Source organism: Nycticebus coucang, chromosome 5 (genome assembly GCF_027406575.1).
Source record: "Nycticebus coucang isolate mNycCou1 chromosome 5, mNycCou1.pri, whole genome shotgun sequence".
NCBI lineage: Eukaryota > Metazoa > Chordata > Mammalia > Primates > Lorisidae > Nycticebus > Nycticebus coucang.
In genome coordinates this window covers 61,451,334-61,474,100 of record NC_069784.1, presented here as the reverse complement: position 1 = coordinate 61,474,100, position 22,767 = coordinate 61,451,334, and the positions used below count along the sequence as shown (strand labels likewise).

The window sequence follows — 22,767 nt, the reverse complement described above, 5'->3', positions numbered from 1 at the left end:
CTGTTGATAATTGTTTTGTGTCCCAGGATATGATCAATTTTGGAGAATGTTCCATGGGGTGATGAGAAGAATGTATATTCTTTATCTTTGGGGTGGAGTGTTCTATATGCGTATATCAAGCACAGTTGTTCTAGGGTCTCATTTAAGTCTCTTATATCCTTGTTTAATTTCTGTTTAGAGGATCTGTCCAGCTCTGTAAGAGGAGTGTTAAAGTCCCCTGTTATGATGGTATTATCAGATATCATATTGCTCAGACTGAGTAAGGTCTGTTTCAAGAATCTGGGAGCATTTAAATTGGGTGCATAGATATTTAGAATTGAAATGTCTTCTTGTTGTATTTTTCCCTTGACCAATATAAAGTGACCATCTTTGTCTTTTTTGACTTTAGTTGCTTTAAATCCACATGTATCTGAAAATAAGATTGCAACTCCTCTTTTCTTCTGAATTCCATTTGCCTGAAAAATTGTCTTCCAACCCTTGACTCGGAGCTTTAATTTGTCTTTTGAAGCCAGGTGTGTTTCTTGCAGACAGCAAATGGATGGCTTGTGTTTTTTAATCCAGTCAACCAATCTATGTCTCTTCAGTGGAGAATTCAAGCCATTAACATTTATTGAGATAATTGATAAGTGTGGTAGTATTCTATTCGTCTTATTTTGTGAGAGTCCATTGCTTAGTTTTATCTTTTGCATCAGTGTGGAGGTTTGGTTCTGTCCTTTAATTTCTGAGTTCTTACTTTGCTGCTGATCCATTGTGGTGGTCAGTGTGCAGAACAGATTGAAGTATTTCCTGTAGAGCTGGTCTTGTTGTGGCGAATTTCGTCAATGTTTGTATATCCGTAAATGATTTGATTTCTCCGTCGATTTTGAAGCTTAGCTTAGCAGGGTACACAATTCTGGGCTGGAAATTGTTCTGTTTAAGTAGATTAAAGGTAGACGACCGTTGTCTTCTTGCTTGGAAAGTTTCATTAGAGAAGTCTGCGGTCACTCTGATGGATTTGCCCCTGTAGGTCAACTGGCGCTTACTCCTGGCAGCTTGCAGAATCTTTTCTTTTGTCTTGACTTTGGACAGGTTCATCACAATGTGTCTTGGAGAAGCTCGGTTAGAGTTGAGGCGACCTGGGGTCCGATAGCCCTCTGAAAGCAGTGTGTCAGAATCTTTGGTGATATTTGGGAAATTTTCTTTTATAATATTCTCTAGTATGGCTTCCATTCCTCTGGGGCATTCTTCTTCCCCTTCTGGAATTCCTTTAACTCGTATGTTGGAACTCTTCATAAAGTCCCATAATTCTGGCAGTGAACGTTCTGCTTTGTCTCTCTTCTTTTCTGCCTCTTTTACTGTCTGAGTTATCTCAAAAACTTTCTCTTCTACTTCTGAAATTCTTTCTTCTGCAGGGTCTAACCTGTTGCTGATACTTTCCATTGCATCTTTAAGTTCCCTGATTGACTGTTTCATTTCCTTCAGCTCTGCTATATCCTTTTTATATTTTTCATATCGTTCATCTCTGATTTGATTCTGTTTTTGGATTTCCTTTTGGTTATTTTCCACTTTATTAGCAGTTTCTTTCATTGTTTCCATCATTTCTTTCATTGCTTTCAACATGTGTATTCTAAATTCCCTTTCTGTCATTCCTAACATTTCTGTATAGGTGGAGTCCTCTGCAGTAGCTACCTCATGGTCCCTTGGCGGGGTTGTTCTGGACTGGTTCTTCATGTTGCCTGGAGTTTTGTGCTGATTCTTCCTCATGGGTGATTTCTTTTATCTGTTTCCTTGCCCTAATTTTCCTTTCACTTCCTCTTGCTCTTTAAGTTCTCGTGCCTGTGGACTAAGGGTTACAGGACCAGAAGGGTGAGAAGGTTTAAGAGCGAAAAAGGGATGAAAGAAAGGAGGACCGAGTGATAAGAAAAAAAAAAAGAAAAATAGAGAAAGGAGAGGGGGTGGGTAAAGGGAATATTGACAAAAAGAAGAGAGGCACAGAAAGAGGGAGACAGAGCAATATAGGTGTACAGTAGGGTACTTTGATACAACCTTAAAAAAAAAAACCACCTTCTGGGGGTGCCCAGTTGGGTGGTTCCCTTGAGGTCAGCAGCTCTTTGCTAACCTGATCAGACACAGTACCCCACCTCCACCAAGTAGAGAGGAAAGACAAAAATGCTATAAATCAAACCAAAACAAGCAAACAGAAAACTTTACGCAATAAAATTGGCTGGAAAAACCAAATAATAGCAGTAGAAACACTAACAAAAATGAAGTTCTAATTATTGAAATAGGCAGCAATGGGAAATTATAATTAAACTAGAAAAATTGAGAAAGAAAAAGGATCTGTATGGAAAAGGTTTAACTTAAAAAACAAAACAACAATCCACAACATCTAAATAAACAAAAAAAACAACCAAACCAAAAAAAAAAAAAAAAAAAACACACACAACCAAAAACAAAGCAGTATGTATATGTTATTGAATATTGTCTGGGCAACACGTGGTCTTCTGGGGTATGAGATGTTAATCACAGTTCTGATACGACTGTAGGCTGCTAGTTTCTCAAACCCCAGCAGGTAGACACCCTAAATCTCTCTTCAGCCCACTTAAATGGCACTTTGAACTTGTTCACTTACTGAACAGAAGCTTTCTCAGGGAAGTGCTTGTCGCTGGAATCACTGCTGAAGTGGCTATCCACTTACCCTGTGTGCCAAAACTGGTCTCCCTCTGCCCCCGAGGGTTAGGGCTGCAAAGTGGCTCAGACCCCGCCCTGAGGCTACTTGGTCACTGGGTTACCAGCTCCCACCCAATTCCAGCTCTGCGACCCTGAGGATGGAGCTTGCCGGGGCAGATCGCTCACAATGTCTGCCTGTGACCCAGAGCCAAACACTATTAGCTCCATCTGGCTCAGCGGCTCAGACTGGGGCCCTAGACAAAGGCCAAAGTTCTCCGCACTCCTGCTCAGTCTCTCCCCAAGGCAGTTCAGTTGAGTGCCAAGTCCAAAGACACCAAAACAGTTCACAGGTAAGGCCTTTCTGGTTTGCAGTATCGCTGCTACTGAACTTACAGTTGTGGGCGGGTTTAGACGAATTGAACACACGTGACCACGTGCAAGTTTTCCACTGTTTTAGTCCTCCTCTTGGGGTCCAGAAGTCTCTCGCTGACTCCCTGTATCCTCTCAGGGGTGATGATAGGCAGATCCCATCTGCCAGAGATGCCTGGAGTCCTATATCCCCAGACTCACGGTGCCCAGATGCAAGGAAGCTGTTACTCGGCTGCCATCTTGCTCCGCCTCCTCATGTTTTTCATTTTTTTCCTAGCATTATTTGTGGTCTTTTGTATCATTGAAGCACCAACAGCAGCATGTAGTAGTTAATACATTAAGTCTCGAGTAGGAAGAGTTTTTGCCACATTACTTAATAGCAGAATGACTTTCTGTTTCTCTTTCTTTGTTTGTGAAAATAGTACTGAAGGCTGTTATGAGATAAATTAGCTAATGCATATAAAATGCTTAGGACAGTGCCTGGCACACAGTATGCCTTCAGTATATGTTTGAGGCAATAAAATAGCAATGAATTTTGTTATTTACTGTGTTGGGGACTTTTGGTAGTTAACCTCATTAAGCTTTAGTTTCCTTATCTGTGGGATACCTATATGATTGGTTTCAATAAGGATGCAAAGATATATGAAAAAGCACAGAGCCCCAGTAAGTGGAAATTCATTTAATCACTACTCCAATTAGCGTTAGCAACGAAAAAGGTGATCCTGCTGACGATGCTATAAAATTTGCAGTCCCATAAGTTAGAGAGAACATGTTAACAGCATTTAATTCCAAGTAACAAAGTAATAACATTGCAGGCTTTTTCTATCATTAAATGATACTTCTTTTAATTTTTAGACAGTGCTACAACAAGTAATTGAAGATGGTTCAAAATATGGATTAAAGAGCGAACTATTCTCTGGTGTCCCGCAACAGAAGGTTGTGGTTGAATTCAGGTGAGGACTCTTTATGTATTGTGTAATACCGCTGCTCAGACCGGTCAGGGTTCTGTCATCACCCCTCGGGTTCTTAACTGCGGTATAGGGAGAAAGATTGAAAACCATGAGATTATATTATTTTTTTAAATCACATAAAGCCATGAATAATATGAGTAAAAATATGATTGATTTTGAATCTCCAATCCAGAAAAGATCTAAAGATTATTATGTTTTCCTTTACTTTTAATTATTTAACAATTACTTCTTTGGAAGAACTAATTTTTCACTTTTTTTTTTTTTTTTTTTTTTTTTGTAGAGACAGAGTCTCACTGTACCGCCCTCGGTAGAGTGCCGTGATGTCACATTGCTCACAGCAACCTAACTCTTAGGCTTACGCGATTCTCTTGCCTCAGCCTCCCAAGCAGCTGGGACTACAGGCGCCTGCCACAACGCCCAGCTATTTTTTTGTTGCAGTTTGGCCGGGGCTGGGTTTGAACCCGCCACCCTCGGCATATGGGGTTGGCGCCCTACTCACTGAGCCACAGGTGCTGCCCTATAGGTTTTCCTGCTTTAGCTACATCCCACAGATTTGCTAGAAAGGCAGTGCCCGGGTGCAGCCCCAGACCCCACGTCTGCTCTCACCCTCCCCACTGCCTGCTGCATGGCTCTACGTGTCTCTTCTGGTTTTCTGATTGTTTAGACAGGCAGAAGAGGAAATCCAATCCTTGTTATTTTCTTTTGGCTAGAAATGGAAGACTTTTTTTTAAGGCTAGAAGGACATTTACTTTCTAAGTAATAATTAGAGGAACATCTGTGTAGTTGCAAAATTTCATAATTGTGAGCACATACCCATAGGATCAAGTTTTTAACGTATAATACTCTTAAAAAGGGTATAACAGGACTGGAGACAAACCAAAATTTAAGCTCTAATTTTTTTTTTTTACAACTAGCCGGACCTCACTTTTAATTAAAGAAATGCAAAACAAAAATAGGAAACATAATCAAATCACTGACAGTTGAGAATAATTTCAGAAAACTAAGTTAAAGTCACCATCTTCTAGTCACTGGAATCCTAACCAGTTTAAACATCCTAACCAGTTTACACATTGCTGCTAGAGAAAACATTATAAAAGTAAAATGAGTAAGCTATTTTCATGTTTAAAGGCAGCTCTTGGCCTCTTTGCAATGATCTTTCTTGTTGAAAACCTAGATTTCCTTCCACTTCATTGTTCCCCAGATATTCCTTCATATTCTTCATGTATTTCAAGCTGGCCTAAATATAGTATTCTATGTAACTCATATGCTGTGGTATAGAAATGTAGATGTGTTTAAATAGAAGAAAATGGAAAGACATTTTTAAAATGTCCCAGTGATTAACTACAAGTGGTATAAAGGCTGATTTTAAATTCCTTCATCTTTTCCTAGACTTTAAAATTTCTTTGCAATGAATTACTTTTATGATCAAGAACAGAAGTTCCTTTTATTAAGGCAAAATTTACCTTAATAGTTCCAAGATCCATCGAACATTTGACATTGTCATAGTAGTCATGGAGTCCCAAAGCATTAACATCAACAGGATTATAAAAGGGCCATGCGTATGAAAAGTGTTTCTTTGCAAGTATTTCTTTAAGAATCTCACTGCAGGGCCTTAATTGTTCAGTTACTTCAACACTCTTTCCAACATTATATTGTTGCTGAGAATCAGGCAAAACATTCTTCTGTACATTTTCTTTTATTGGTGGCATTCTTGCTGATTGTTTTTCTGTGAGTGTTGAAGAAGATTCGCTATTTGCTTTAATTACTAATGTCATAGGAGTTGTCTTACCTGCTTTCCTCTTCACGCCCCTTGTAACTTGGGGTACAGTTCGGGAGCTAGAGTTGATTGGAGCTCCTTGTGCCGAGTTTAAAGGAGAAACATGTCCCTCAGGAAACACAGGAGTTGCTTGCTGCTTCAGTACCTTCTCTGTTGCTTTAGGGGATGGTTTTTCTTTAACAGAAGAAACTGTTTCATTGTGATGAGTGCCTCCTAGCTTACTTTTCTTTATTCTTTTCCTGCCAACCACAACTTGCCCTTCTTGTGTCTTCTGAGATAATTTCTGGATGAACTTCTCTAGAGCTTATGCCATAAGAACAATGTCATCTCCAGGCTTGTTGTATAAACAGCAATTTGAGAACATTGTATTCAAATCTTTTATACATTCTAAAGCTTTCACATATTTATTCTCCAAACGCTTCTTAATTGTATTTAAATCCATGGGGGTTTTTATAATGGTATAATAATCAGGCAGCTTTAGTTTCACGACATCCACAGGATGTTGAAAAGGCCAAGAAAAACTATAAAGCTTTTAGGACTACTATTTTGTAGATACTTCAGTTGATTTGTCAATCGCCCATTTTTCTTAGTATTTATATACTCTGGTGGAGGAGGGTTAACAATAGCTGTTTGTAGCCGAGAGAAACATCTTTAACTGCTTCAAATCCTGATATTCTAATGTTGTCTACAAGAACATGTCCTTTGTGTTGCTAAATCTGTAAGTCAGTTCTCGCAGGCTCCTCCTTAATTTTCCATTCTCAATGTTGGAATGCTCTAGCTGAGTCCTTGGAGCTTTTCCTTATTTATACACTCTCAGGATCACATCCAATCTCAAGATCTGTCTGCCTTTCGTCCTCAAATTTGTCTATCCTGAACCCCAGACTCATAGCCGGCTGCCTGTTGAGTATCTCCACTTGAAACTCTAGTGCACTGCTTCCTAAACTCGTAGGTCCAGATCCCAGCTCTCCGTGCCCTCCTCAGACAGTTTCATCCAATCATCCCCTTCTCAGCAAATGGCAGGTCCAATGTCACAGTTTCTCAGACCAAAAATTTTGGCCATTCTTTCTCTTGAATTATGAGCCAATCAAATCTAAAAACCAAAGTCTTTAAGCTCTAATCTTACCACTTTTTAGCTGTGTTCAAGTTAAGTATCTTTTTTAAAATAGTATGGAAAAATTTATGAGGTTTTCAAACAGACACAACACAGAACAGTATAATTCACCCGTCATGCTCATCACTCTGACTTGAGTCATCAAGATATCAGCCCATATGCCTTGTCATCTCTCTTCACTGCTGTCTCACTTTCCTCACCTGTAAAATACGAGATCAGAGTACCTTACCTCACAGCTCTTATGAGTGTTAAATGAGTTAGTGTGTGTGAAGTATGTAAAACTATGCCTGTCAGGTAGTGAATGCTCTGGTGAAATGCCTGATTATAACTTCTCACAGAGGAGCAATAAATATGTTAACTGAGAATTTGGAGTGGTGAATCGTATTTCTGATAGTTATGAAAGATTTTATGCATAAATATTTTTACATTTTTCAATTTTAATTTCTGATAACAGTAAGTATTTGAAGGTATAGCCCATATGCTAAAGATTTCTTTGGGGTTCTCTATTTTTAAGAGGATAAAGAGTTTGAGAACTGATATACAATACTTAAGTCCCAATAATTTATGTTTTGGTCAAAATGATATCTCAGAATTTCTTTATCTTTTTCTCAATCCTTAAATATATCAGGTTCCTAACTTTCCCACTCCCGTGTATGGTAATATTTCATGAGACACAGGATCCATTTCACTGAGATGTTTTATTTTATTTTATTTTTTTCCTGAGTTCTGATTTATCTTTGTTTTAAATTTCTGATTTTTTCTGTTTGTTTTTTGTTTTTGAGACAGAGGGTAGAGTGCCCTGGTTTCATAGTTCACAGAAACCTCAAATTCCTCCTGCCTCAGCCTCCCTAGTAGCTGGGACTATAGGCACCCTCCATAATGCCTACCTAGTTTTTCTGTTTTTAGTAGAGATGGGATCTTGCACTTGCGCAAGCTGGTCTTGAACTCCTGAGCTCGAGGAATTCACCCTCCCAAAGTGCTGGGATTACAGGTGGGAGCCACCATGCCTAGCCTAAATTTCTGATTTTTAACATTTTTGCCCTAAATTACCAAAGGCCCAAGTCCCCAATTATGTCAAGCCTAGTTCATTCTTAGAACTCTTGTTTTTAGAATAAAGAAGTAACTTTTGCAATTTTTTTGCAGTTCACCTAATGTTGCCAAAAAATTTCATGTTGGACATTTGCGTTCTACCATTATAGGTAAGTGTTTAATTTTACAGAAAATACTAACATGCCTTTGGGGAAGTATTTGTTAATAAAGTTCAGTGGCTTTGATGCTTAAATAACAAAAAGACAAAAAACACCACAAAGTTTAAAGTGGTATGAGCCTACTGCTAATTAAATAGTAGGTGAAATGGTAAATATTCGTTTAGGAATGGAAAAATGAAATTCATTTCAAAACTGAAAGATTAACTCAGATATCAGTTTTAATTAGTATGTATTATGTTCTTTTTTGTTTTTTTTTGTTTTTTTTGAGATAGAGTCTCACCATGTCATCCTTAGTCACAGCTCACAGCAATCTCTAACTCTTGGACTTAAGTGATTCTCTTGCCTCAGCCTCCCAAGTAGCTGGGACTATAGGTGCCCACCACAACATCCGGCTATTTTTTTGTTATAGTTGTCATTGTTGTTTGGCAGGCCCAGGCTGGGTTCGGACCCGCCAGCTCCAGTGTATGTGGCTGGCACCCTAGCTGCTGAGCTACAGGTGCTGAGCCTATGTTGTGATTTTAACTTCCTATAATAGTTAATATTATAATAGGGCATTGGAGGGTGAACTTTAGTGATTGAAAGGAGGTAAAGTAGAAAAAGAAAAATACAACAGTGTAGCTTAGGTTTTTAGGGCCCAGACAAATTATATACTTACAGTTACTAGGGTTTCTTAATTTTCTGTCCTTGGAATTAACTAGAGTAGTAGTTACTCTAGGTAACATGTGTTCCCAACTCCTATTAATAATGGTGATGAAAGTATAAGATTCTTTGGAAGAACTGCCTTAAAAGTAATTCTTTTCTCCATTTTCATAAAATAGATGAAAACACAGCAGTAAATGTTTTAGTAAAAAAGATTTGAGTTGTTAAGCTCTGCAAAAAGAATTTTCTGTGTTACACTTTGATGATAGCGAACCACATGGTTCTTAAGCCAAAATGGATAATGAGAAACTGTATATTTTATTAATTACTAGGAAATTTTATAGCAAATCTTAAAGAAGCTTTAGGACATGAAGTAACAAGAATAAATTACCTTGGAGATTGGGGCATGCAATTTGGTAAGTATGTTTGAGATTTTATTTTTCATTTCATTGTAAAGTTTAATTTTTTTAATATGTCTCCTGATCATCTGAACAGAATATGGGCAGAATCCCATTGAATAAAGTAGTGCGCCCTACCTATTATTTTTTTCTTAATGGCCATTAAGAAACAAAAGGAGATACTTTGGCTTCCCCTTTAACTGTGTGGTGGGAGTTGGGGGAGGGGTGGTCCAAATAGGGAAGAGAGGAGTGATGGCCCCAGTTGAGTGCCACGAATTCTCTCTCATGTCACGAGTTTACTCGGAACCATTCCTAACTCATATAAACCAGTAGTCAGTGTGTGGAAAGGCAAGGTAAATGAAATTGTTACAGTAGTGAAGGACTGGTAGCATGTGAAATGCAAACTTTTAAAACATTTCTGGTGACTACAACGTGTATTTCAAGATCCAGCCCTAGTGTCACCTCTCTAAAGCATTCTCTGACACACAGACACACACTCCCTTGCCCACTTTCTCACATCATGCAGTTCCTAGTACCCAACTGTGCTCAGATAGATTTCTGTATTACTGTATCCTTTTTCACTGCTTCTTTCCTCTGCTAGATGATATATTTCTTGAAGGTATGGACTATGTCTTGATTACTTTTATATCTATGGATGCTTGGCACATACAAGACACTCAGAATAATGAATCAGTCTGTCCTGGGAAATGTTTTACAATACTAATTCAAAGGAAAGTCTAAGTAATATTATAAATCTTCTATCAAGTATGCAGTATGCATTACCAGTTCTAAAATTCATTGATACTATTATGTTCCATATCCAGGGAAATGAAATTATAGTTTCTAAAAGAAAAGTCCATTTGTTGAAGTATTTCTTCCATAGAAGATTTATCATGACTTTCTTTTATGAGTATTGTCCTTCTAGTTAATAAAAATCTTTTTGAGACCCTAAGAAGACAATATTTTGACCCTGCTATCAGTTATCAGTACCTTTACTATTTACTGTGGAGGAATCAGAACACCTGCCCTGCATTTTAAAAATTTACGTGCTATTCACAGCAAGTCATAGTCAGAGGTTTTGGCCCTAGGCTCAACAGACTTAATAGATAGCAGCTGTTTTTTATTGCTAGTTAGACCAATTTAGACATTTCATAGATATTAGCAAATACATGGTTATGATATTTATTAAATTTTAGCTAGAGGTTTTTATTACAGTGTTTTTTCTCTGAATAACCTAACTATGGTTAATTTTCGCTGACATTTCCATTATAATTCCAATTTTGCTCTTTCAGCTCTCCCCGTTTGAAAGTTGGCAAACTGTTTCTAAGCACAGAATTAATTTTAGAGAATGTATTAGAGTCAATGTTAAATGGAGTTGGCCTTTTCTGATTTTTGTTTTATGGAACACTATGGGCATCTTTCCACACTCTGTTCCCAAGATCCTGATTCATAACATTTACTCTTACTTTGAAAGTGAATAGAGCTTTACTTAGTCTTCTTATTCCTAAGTTCCAAAGTATTATGTATCCTTGTGGTCAGTAGCATTCCACTTTCTGCTAAGCCTTATATAGAAAAATGAACATCAGCAAGGCTCTTTAGATCTGAGGTTTGGTAATTGATACGATTGTAGAAACAAATTGGTTTCTAAAATAATAAAGCTACTTATTATTGCTTTTGGCCCAGGCTGCATATAACCTTTCAAACTAAAATATAGTCATCTTTTAGCAAAATGTCTTAATAAGTATATTCACAGTCCATACTAAGAATTTTCATTTCTAATTTACAAACTTCAATTATTATAATATAGTAGAATCTCTGTAAATTGACCACTCCAGGGACTGTAACAAATTGGTCAACATACCCGGATGGTCAACATAAAGAACTAGGCCCACTGTACTGCTCTGTACACATGGTACATGTTCATTTATAAAAATTAGGTCAATTTGAGGTGGTCAATGTAGGGAAGTGGTAACTATGGAAGTTCTAGTGACTTTAAAAGGAAAGTTAACACTACCCCTGAATTCTGAACACATCATCCAAAACTGAAAAAATATACGTGACCAAGTTAAAGAATTTTGTCACTTGGTTACCTTTAATAGAAGAATTAGGGATGTTTTGAGTTTAAGAACTATTTTTAGGCTCAGCGCCTGTAGCTCAAGTGGCTAGGGCACCAGCCACATACACCAGAGCTGTCGGGTTCGAATCCAGCCCAGACCTGTCAAACAACAATGACAACTACAACCCCCCAAAAAAATATCTGGGCATTGTGGCAGGCACCTATAGTCCCAGTTACTTGGGAGGCTGAGGCAAGAGAATGGCTTAAGCCCAGGAGTTGGAGGTTGCTGTGAGCTGTGATGCCACAGCACTCTACCTAGGATGACAGCTTGAGGCTGTCTCAAAAAAAAGAAGGAACTATTTTTATAACACCAAGCTCATTTTTGCCTTTGTTTTAACACCTACAAGTTTAAAATCTTTTCTAATCAGTTTGCACATATTTTGAGTGTCTAGTGCCTAGCATCATGATGTCCTTTCACAGAGTTGCTTAATAAATGTTTATTAATGTCAGGGATACAAATTTTAATAAAGTCTGTTAATATGGAGACATTGTTAGTACAGAGATAAATTAGTCCTACACTCTGCCTTTGATGAATTCATGACCTATTGGATTCTGTGAACTTAATTTCAGTGATCTATACAATATGTTGAACTAAACTTGTGTCAATTTATGTGGTAACAGAAGGTGAAAGTGTATTTTGCAGTAGTTCTTAGGATATATAATTATGAGAGAATTATAGTTCTTTTATAGAACTATATCTGTTCCCTGCCATACCTGTTCTTTTTCTGTTCTGTTTTATAATTTTTCACATACGGGTTATTATATTAGGTCTTCTGGGAACTGGCTTCCAGTTGTTTGGCTATGAAGAAAAACTCCAGTCCAATCCTCTCCAGCATCTCTTTGAAGTAAGTTCGCAAGAGACAATATTCTAAAACACTTTGTTTTTTCAGAGGAATATGCAGTCTAGTAACACATTTTTTGCTCCAGAGGTTTAAAAACATGTTCCTTAAAACAGGAACCCAAAATTTAAGTGAAAATGTTGCTTTTAGTTTGGTGTCCTTTCATTTCCTTTTTTTGCTACTATTTTAGTCAATGTGGGACATTATTTCTGTAGGTTTGAAAATTTAGAATAAACATATGGGGTAACATATTTAACCCAGAGAGAAATTTCTTTGTTTTCTGTCGGTTAATATGTACAAAAGCATTTTTCATGGGAATAATTGTAAAGCATTCAGAGTTGAAAAATATGAGTATATACTTTTTTGCTCTTACTTGTATGTGGAGGAAGGCACATATATTTCTCCCTGAATTTGTCTGTGCTTTTTCATTTGTATCTTTCAGCTCATCTTCTGGCTTTTACCCAGTGTGAACACGTATCTGTTTTATTTCATTTATTTCCTTGAATATATTGCTTCTTTAGCTTCAGTCCTTCCTGAAGTTCATTAATAAAGTAATCTCTAGGGATGTGTTTCCTTTTCATTGTCCCAGTTATCGCTGCTATTTCTGAGCCTCACACAGAAGACTCAGGTGTGATGTCGGCCATGTTGGTAGCAACAGAGGCTCAGACTGGAGAGGCTCTGCCTGTGTATGAGGAGGAGCACTTGCCCGAGTAATGCTTTATACTTCTCCAGCTGAAGCCACAAGCGCACTTTGTCACTTTCCTTTCTGTTCCATAATTTTTTACATGCAACTGGCTTTGTGGTTAAATTGAACAATGACACATTCCAGTCCTGGGTCCATGCCTGTACTGCAGTTTAAATGCCTGTGTTTTGATTTATTACATTAACTAAAAGATTTCTTTTCTCTTTTCCGTTAAGAGTTTTATTCATAGGTAAGAATTTAAAAATTAACAACTCTTTAGGCTTATCTATAAATAAAGCATGCCCCTTTAGTGCCTAGAATTTTTACTGGTGTTTTTTTTTTTTTAATACATCGAATAATATTTCTTACCACAACCTTAGCAAACCTTTATCTCATCTTAGGCCCACAGAGACACCCCATGCAGAAAGTATAGATACTACTTGAGACCTTGTGTCATTGCTTTAGAATACAAGTGCTAGTTCTCTCTTCTTTCTCCTACCCCACCTCAAACATTTTTATTTAATCCCACAAATAATAAACCTCTGTTTCGTATAATAGTATACATATTTTCATAAAATTTTCAAACTTTATAGAAACTTCAGCATTTATGTGTGTTTTTTCTTTTAAGCATGTGTCTTCTTCTATACAGTTAAATATAATGTCTGCCTTTTGACACTCAAAACTAGTGGAAGATCAATTCCCATGTTGAGGTTGTTAATTGATGGATATGCCTAAGGAAGAGACAAGGGCAAAGGGATACTTATCCTATGACAACTAAAAAGTCAAGGAACAATGATGTTGCTTTCATCAGTGTTTTTACCCTAACAGCTTCACAGGGGAGCTGCATTTATAGAGAAAAGAAGGCAAGTCAGATGCAGCCACCTCGCTGCTTGTGGTAGAGCACAGAAGCCCGTTAGAGTACTTACCTGCTCTCTTCCCTCTTCCAGGACAGAGAACACAGGAACCTAAAATGGCAGCCTCCAGGTTATTATACATGTATCTTTGTGCTAATTTTTGCAGATCCGATTTTTATTTTGAAATTACATTTGTCACTGTGAATTACTTCCAACAATCTTTAGTATAAAAGGAATTTTTTTTCCTTGTAAAGGAAATGTTAATGACATTATTCTGTTACTAAAAGAAAATCTGAAAGTTTATTTACTAATTGAAAGGTGCCCTTGCTTGCCCTGCAGTGCCACAGATAACATAGGAGTAAACTCATCATCACTCTGGTAACCAGATTAAGTGACCAGAAAGTTAGGGATAGTGATTCTATGCTTGGTGTTTGGTGTATTGATAAATATTGTCAGCACTGGCTTATGGGAAGTAAACTTTAAGACAATCTGCAGTTATCCTTTCTTATTTGGGGGAAAAAAAAAAATCTGTTCTCAAAGCTTTGGTTGAGCACCTGTTTTTTCTCCTTGTCAAATTGTAATTATCTGTGAACTCTTTGAGAGGAAGGAGCATGCCTTCCTGATCTTTAATCCCTGACCCTAAATATTGTGTGCCTGGCAGTAAATGTTTGAATGATCTTGTAGTTCTCTTTTGTCACTTTCTCTAATTATATTCAAGCTCTTACTAGTTCAGGGAAGTACTAACTATTGTACCAGTTACCATTTGTCAGAATCTTATTTACCTCACTAATCCAAATTTACTAATCAAGAAGCAAGGGCCAGACCAGGATTCCAGTACAGGCAATCTAGCTCTGAAGAGTGCTCCACGCGCTGCCCCAACTCCCTTCCCACAAGCTACAAAATGCCTCTGTGAGCCATTCATTGCCCTTGGCTGTAGTTATAACACATGTGCAGCATTTTCCTTTCTTTCTTCCTTTAGTTACTAGCCAGAGACAATTGGCCATTCAAGTTTTGGCAGTTTCAATATATATTTGTTTTGAGTTGGGCTTAAGCCACCCAGTAACAGATTTTGTAGGCTACCTCCCTCTAAACCACTGCTGATAAGTACGCCCCAGCTTTGGTCTCTCAGCTAGCTTAGAAATGATGTGTATGATTGCCTTAGTATTTGTGATGAGAATATTGAACACCCACACTCATTTCTTTTCTGTGTTTCCACTTTGGCGCGTATGCTTTGCTACTAGTTTTTCTTTGTGCCTGTTGTCATTCTTCTCCCATCACATCTGGCTGTTGTACATGGCCTTAAGAATTTTGGTTGACGTTTGAGACCTTTTTATTTGTTTATTTGGGGATTTTTCTATTTTTTTCTTTTATTTCAATGGCATTGATAGGTAGGTTTTCTTTCCTCATCCTGTCCCCACCCTTCTCCCTTCTGAGTATCCAGTGTTCATTCTACCATCCTATATATCCCTACTTACCTCCCACTTACTAGCAAGCGCATAACGCATTTGATTTTCTGTCCCTGCATTACTGCACTTAGGATAATGGCCTCCACTTCCATCCAAGTTGCTGCAGCAAACACTATGTCATCTTTTGATGGCTGAGTAGTGTTCTGTGGCTTATATACACCACGTTTTCTTTACTCCTCGGTTGATGGGTGCTCAGATTGAGTCCCTGTTTTCGCAATTGTGAATTGTGCTATGATAAACATATGAGTGCAAGTGTCTTTTTGATATAATGATTTCTTTTTCTCTGGATTGATACCCTCTCTATAGTGCATGGCTAAATTGAATGCTACATCTACTTTTAGTTCTTTGAAAAAGTTCCATACTGTTTTCCTTAGAGGTTAAACTAATTTACATTCCCACCAGCAGTGTGTAAGTATTCCCTTTTCACCCACATCTATACCAACATCTATTATTTGACTTTTTAATGATAGCAGTTCTGACTGTGTAAGATGGTATCTCATTATGGTTTTAATTTGCATTTCCCTGACATGATTTTGAGCATTTTATCATGTGTTTTTTGGCCATTTGCATATCATCTGTTGAAAAATGTCCATGCTGGGCACAGTGGATCACGCCTGTAATCCCAGCATTCTGGGAGGCCGAGACAGATGCTTGAGCTCAGGAGTTCAAGACCAGCCTGAGCAAGAATGAGACCTCTGTCTAAACCACACTGTGATAAGTATGCCTCAGCTTTGGTCCCTCAGCTAGCTTAGAAATTTTTTCCTCTACAAAAAAATAGGAAAACTAGCTGGGTGTTATGGTGGGCACCTATAGGCCCAGCTACTCAGAAGGCTGAGGCAAGAGGATTGCTTAAGCCAAGAATTTGAGGTTGCTGTGAGCTACAACACTACAGCACTCTACCCAGGGTGACAAAGTGAGACTCTGTTTCAAAAAAAATAGTCCGTTCATTTAATTTGCTCTTTTTTTTCTTTTTTCTTTCTTTTTTTTGGGACAGAGTCTCACTTTGTCACCCTTGGTAGGGTACTGTGGTATCACAGCTCACAGCAACCTCCAACTCCTGGGCTTAGGCAATTCTCTTGCCTCAGTCTTCCAAGTAGCTGGGACTACAGGCCCTTACAACAACATCCGCTTATTTTTTATTGCAGTTCAGTGCAGGCCAGGTTTGAACCTGCCACCCTCGGTATATGGGACCAGCGTCCTACTCACTGAGCCACAGGTGCTGCTGTTGTTCACTTTTTAATGGGATTATTTGGGGGGTTTTCTTGCTGATTGGAGTTCCTACTAGAATCTGGTTATTAGTCCATGTTGAATACAAATATTTTCTCCTGTTCTGTAGGTTTTCTGATTACTCTATTAATTCTTTTGGTGTGACGATGCCTTTAATTCTCATTTGTTTATCTTTTGTTTTTGCTGCATTTTCTTTTGGGGTCTTAGTCATGAGTTCTTTACCTAAGTCAACATCCAGAAGAATTTTTCCTAGTTTTTTTCATAGAATTTTTAGGGTTTGAGGTATTACATTTAAGTCTTTAATCCATATTGAGTTAATTTTTGTGTTTGTAAGAGATAGGGATCCACTTTCATCCTCTTCAAGTGGCTGTCCAGTTCTCCCTGCAGCATTAGGGCGTCCTTTCCCCAGTGTCTATTTTTGTTTGCTTTGTTGAAGATCAATTGGTTGTAGGGTATTTGTCATTATTTCTGGGTCCTCTATTCTGTTTCATTGATCTATGTATGTGTCTACTTTTATACCAGTGCCATCCTATTGGGTTACTATTGCCTTTTAGAATAATTTGAAGTTGGGTAGTCCAATGCCTCTAGATTTGTTCTTTTTGCTTAGGGTTGCTTTGGCTATTTAAGCTTTTATTTATTTATTATTATTATTGGTTCTATATGAATTTTAGAATTGCTCCTTCTAATTCTGTGAAAAATGACATTGTTATTTTAATAGGAATTGCATCAAATCTAGATTGCTTTGGGCCTTATGGTCATTTTCATAATATTGATTCTTCCAATCCATGAGCTAGCATATTTTTCCATTTGTGTGTGTCATCTGCGATTTCTTTTATTAGTGTTTTATAGTTTCTCATATAGAGATCTTTCACCTCAGTTAAGAATATTCCTAGGATTTTTTTTTCTTTTTTTTTTTTGTTTGCAGCTATTATAAATGGTATTGAATTCTTGTTTGGGTAAGATGTTAACTCACATATAGGAATGCTTCTGATTAGTAGTGTATGTTGATTTTGTAACCTGAGACTTTACTGAATTCATTTATTACATCTGGGAGTCTTTTGGAGAAGTCTTTACTGAGGTTTGCAAGGTATAAGATCACATCATCAGCAAACAGTCATGGTTTGACCTCCTAGCTTCTACAATTTAGATGCCCTTATTTGTTTCTCTTGCCTTTTTACTGTGGCTAAAACTCCCAATACTATGCTGAACAGAAGTGGTGGAATTGGGCATCCTTATCTTGTTTCGTTTCTTAGAGGAAATCCTTCCAACTTGTCCCTCTTGAGTATGATGTTAGCTATGGGTTTGACATATATGGCTTTTATTATTTTGAGGTATGTTCCTTCTATGCCTAGATTGTTGAGGGTTTTTATCATGAAGGGATGGATGCTGGATTTTATTGAATGCTTTTTCTATTGTAATGATCATATGTTTTTTTTTTTTTACTTCTCTTGAAAACTTTTATTGTTCTAATTTATTAATTTGTTCTGTCACAAAACAGGGAAGTGGGTTTTGTTTGTTTGTTTTTGTCTTCCAACAGTTTATTAACAAGCTGTCCTAATTTAGTATGCTAAGTTACTTTTATTTTTTTTATTAAATAATAGTTGTGTACATTAATGCAATTATGGGGTACAATGTGCTGGTTTTATATATAATTTGAAATACTTTCATGAAACTGGTTAAATAGCCTTCACCTCATTTTCTTAGTTATTGTGTTAAGACATTTATATTCTACACTTAGTAGATATAACATGTACCCTTGTAAAATGCACCTCCACCCATCCTCCTCTCTCCCCTCCCCTCCCCTTCCCCTCCTCTTTCCCCTTCATCTTGGGCTGTAGTTGGGTTATAGCTTTCGTATGGAAGTATGGATGTTTATAGACTGGTTTCATATTAGGGCTGAGTACATTGGATACTTTTTCTTCCATTCTTTTTATTTTAATTAAATCATAGCTGTGTACATTAGTGCAATCATGGGGTACCATGCGCTGGTTTTATATACAATTTGAAATATTTTCATCACACTGGTTAACATAGCCTTCCTGGCATTTTCTTCGTTATTGTCTTAAGACATTTATATTCTACATTTAGTAAGTTTCACATGTACCCTTGTAAGATGCACCGTAGGTGTGGTCCCACCAATTACCCTCCCTCCCTCCAACCTCCTCCCTCCCCTCCCCTCCCTTTCCCATTTCCCCATATTCTTAGGCTATAATTGGGTTATAGCTTTCATATGAAAGCTATAAATTGGTTTCATAGTAGGGCCGAGTACATTGGATACTTTTTCTTCCATTCTTGAAATACTTTGCTAAGAAGAATATGTTCCAGCTCCATCCATGTAAACATAGGGAAGTGGTTTTATAATAAATAGTTCCTTCCTCCCCTGAACTGGCCAAGTTAAATGATGAATATATTCTTTATAATCCACACTAATTCAAGGAAAACATTTGTAATAAGATTCACAACACTTATCAAAAAGCCTTCCACTTACGCTGAAAATTTCTTACAATAAAATATTGACAAGTATTAAATCCAAATCATCTGTATATGGATGTCATTCTTTACTTTTATCTCTTTTAATAATACTTTTTAAAAGGAACTTGAGAACACCGCTGAGGCAAGCTGTGATCACAAGGACGCAAACAAAAGGTACAAAATCCACCACCAAGCGGACGGGAGTCCCCCTCCCCCATGGGACCGGCTCAAGAGCCCCACAATTAAACAAGCGGGCAGAAGTTAAAGGCCCTCCCACTACACTCCATGGGAGAGACCTTCTAAAAACTGGACCTACCTCCCCTACTGGGGTGCCGTGGCGTTCTCCTGCCAGGCATAAAACGGAATAAAACTTTGGGAATCCTTCGCCTGCAACCCTCCCGGCGCTCCCCTCCTGCCCACTGAGGTCTGGAGGCCTGTCCCCCAGGAGTTCGGATCCTTGGGTGATTTCTCAAGGGGAGTGGACAGTCCCCGAGTTGCGACTGGTCAGCATTGACTCTGAGGCGTGCGAGTGAGGAGAGGGCACCAGGCTGAGGGGGGAGTCACGCCTCTCAGCACTTCCCTGCGGTGCAGTGCAGCAACCCTCCCCGGGCACAAGACTGAATAAGACTCTAGCTTCCCTGCTGAGAGCTGAGAGCCCCTAATCTCACTCGGGATCTGAGGGCCTATCCCCCAGCAGTTCGGATCCTTGGGTGATTTCTCGAGGGGAGTGCACAGTGCCTGAGCTGCGTCAGGTCAGCGCTGACACTGGGACACGTGAGCGAGGAGAGGGCACTCTGCTGTGGGGAAATCAAGCCTTGGCGGCACTTCCCTGCGGTGCAGTGCAGGAGCCCTCCCCGGGCCGTATTGTTGCCTAAAACTGAATGACACTCTAGCTTCCGCCCCCGCATTCCCATTCGGGGTCTGGGGGCCTATCCCCCAAGAGTTCTGATTCTTGGAGGATCTCTTGAGGGGTGTGGACCCAGCACAAACTGCAGCCGCTCAGTGCTGACTCTGGGGCGCGAGAGAGAAGAGAAAAGGGTCGCCTGAGTGCCCACACCAGAGCAGCAGTTCCCTGGAGGTAGATCAACAGCCGTTTTTTCTTTAACGGCAGAACGCTCACTTCTGGATATTCTGAGGCCACACCCCCTGTCTCCCTGGGCAACCAGAGGAGGCCACCGGTGAGCAGGGATTTCCTGACACGGCTCACAAACCCGGGAAGCTTCCAGGGCGGGGCCGACCCAGAGAGGTGATCAGACTCAAACCTCCAACAGCAAAGACATTTGAACTCAAAACAGCTCGTCTTCTGTAGGCGATTTCGACAGGAACAGAGACAGAACCCCGCAAAGTTGTCTGTTCTGATAGCAGCAGCCATCAGGGACGGGGCTAAGCCTGAGTGAACACCTCCCTCCCATCACCTGCATCAAACACTCAAAGATGTCAGGCCCCATCTCCTCCTGCTAGACAGCGGCAGTCTGCGGGGGCCTGGCAGACTTCCTTGCGATTCAGGCAGGTGCAAACCCCTGGAGTGTCTGTTCACTGCAGGCAACTGGGTTAGCCATCTACAGAGATACCAGTGACTGGGTCCGACGGAGGGGCAAAGTGGGGAAGGAGACGTCAACCTTCCCAGACTGCTCTGTTTGCTGGGTGGCTCCTCCTGACTTCACGCTGCACTGGGGTGAGCCATATCAGAGGAGTCACCAGGCCCCTGTGATCCAGTTCCCAGAGACCTCTTGAACTCTCTCACCCAAGACAAGTGCCGATTGAGACAGTTGCTTTGGACCTTTTGAACTGGGCTAATAGACTGAGGACTTTTCAGGCGGTGCCCTGGGTGTACGGTTGTAGGAAGGTTGATTCTCCTTTTCCAACTGGGGCCAGAGGTGGGCAGGCGGGGTGACTTAATTGATGATTTTTCCACACAGCTGAGACTTCAAGCCAGTGTAGAAGTTGCAATAGGATCGAACAGAAACCAGCTGAAAACAAGACAGAACCACTTTGCTCCACCACACCAGACAGGGCCCCAGTTTCTCAGGCCACAACACTGTACGGGCCCTCGATAAAACCCCAGGGGAAAAACCAAAGGGAGTAAAATAACCATGGGGTGGAATCAGCGGAAAAACTCTGGTAACATGAATAACCAGAATAGATCAACCCCCCCAAGAAAAGATACGGCAGATGTGATTGAAGATGCCATTCATAAACAACTGGCTGAGATGTCAGAAATCGAATTCAGAATTTGGATGGCAGACAAGATTAATAAAATGGAATTAGGAATCCGAGGAGAAATTCAAAAATTGTCTCAAGAATTTAACGAATTTAAAGACAAAACCACCAAAGACTTAGACACACTGAAGCAAGAACTTACAGCCCTCAAAGATATGAAAAATATAATAGAATTCCTCAGTAACAGAATGGAGCAAGCAGAAGAAAGGATTTCTGACATTGAAGATAAAATCTTCGAACGCTCCCAATCTCTCAAAGAGGAAGAGAAATGGAGAGCAAAAACGGATCACTCACTCAGAGAACTCTCAGATAATTCAAAAAAAAGCAACATAAGGATTATAGGGATTTCTGAGAACGATGAAGTGGCCTCCAAGGGCACAGAGGCCCTTCTGCATGAAATTATGAAAGAAAATTTTCCAGACATGCCTAGAGAATCTGAAATTCAGATAGCAGACAGCTTCAGAACCCCAGCACGATTCAACCCCAATAAGTCATCCCCCAGACATATCATAATTAGCTTCACTAAAGTTAACATGAAAGAGAAGATTCTCAAAGCAGCCCAGCGAAAGAAAACTATAACGTACAAAGGTAAGAATATTAGAATAACTGCAGATCTCTCTGCTGAAACTTTTCAAGCCAGAAGAGGTTGGTCATCAACTTTTAATCTCCTAAAGCAAAAAAACTTTCAACCCAGGATCTTGTATCCAGCTAAACTGAGTTTCATCTATGATGGAGAAATTAAATACTTCAATGATATTCATATGTTGAAAAAATTTGCCATAAGTAAACCAGCTCTTCAGGATATTCTCAGACCTATCCTCCACAATGACCAACCCAATCCTATACCACAAAAGTAAACTCACTCAGAAACTTCAGATCAAACTCCAACTTCCACACTGGCGAAAGGATTAAAAATGTCCACTGGACCTTTGAAAAACTCGATACCTGAGCAAAGAAATTTTAGATTTAAACCTAACCATCCAATATTTAGATTTATCAGACATCTACAGAACATTTCATCCCAACAAAACTGAATACACATACTTCTCATCAGCCCACGGAACTTACTCCAAAATTGACCACATTTTAGGTCACAAGTCTAACCTCAGTAAATTTAAAGGAATAGAAATTATTCCATGCATCTTCTCGGACCATCATGGAATAAAACTTGAATTGAGTAACAACAGGAATCTGCATACCCATACAAAAACATGGAAGTTAAATAACCTTATGCTGAATGATAGCTGGGTCAGAGATGAGATTAAGAAAGAAATCGCCAATTTTTTGGAACAAAACGACAATGAAGACACAAACTATCAGAACCTCTGGGACACCGCAAAGGCAGTTCTAAGAGGGAAATTTATAGCACTGCAAGCCTTCCTCAAGAGAACGGAAAGAGAGGAAGTTAACAACTTAATGGGACGTCTCACGCAACTGGAAAAGGAAGAACATTCCAACCCCAAACCCAGTAGAAGAAAAGAAATAACCAAACTTAGAGCAGAATTAAATGAAATTGAAAACAAAAGAATAATACAACAGATCAATAAATCAAAAAGCTGGTTTTTTGAAAAGGTCAATAAAATAGATAAACCTCTGGCCAACCTAATCAGGAAAAAAAGGGTAAAATCTCTAATATCATCAGTCAGAAACAACAAAGACGAAATAACCACAGACTCATCAGAAATCCAAAAAATCCTTAATGAATATTACAAGAAACATTATTCTCAGAAATATGAAAATCTGAAGGAAATAGACCGATACTTGGAAGC

General features: G+C 39.0%; 1 protein-coding gene across 8 annotated transcripts in view; it reads left to right on the top strand.

Moving 5' to 3' along the window:
- Window positions 1-22,767, top strand: part of RARS2 (arginyl-tRNA synthetase 2, mitochondrial) — a 114,171-nt gene that overhangs the window by 62,037 nt on the left and 29,367 nt on the right. For all 8 annotated transcript variants that reach the window (XM_053591831.1, XM_053591836.1, XM_053591835.1 and 5 more), the window contains 4 exons: window positions 3,874-3,971; window positions 8,021-8,076; window positions 9,057-9,140; window positions 12,007-12,083. In XM_053591831.1, the coding sequence (XP_053447806.1) occupies window positions 3,874-3,971; window positions 8,021-8,076; window positions 9,057-9,140; window positions 12,007-12,083 (315 nt within the window). The remainder of the gene's footprint in view (window positions 1-3,873; window positions 3,972-8,020; window positions 8,077-9,056; window positions 9,141-12,006; window positions 12,084-22,767) is intronic.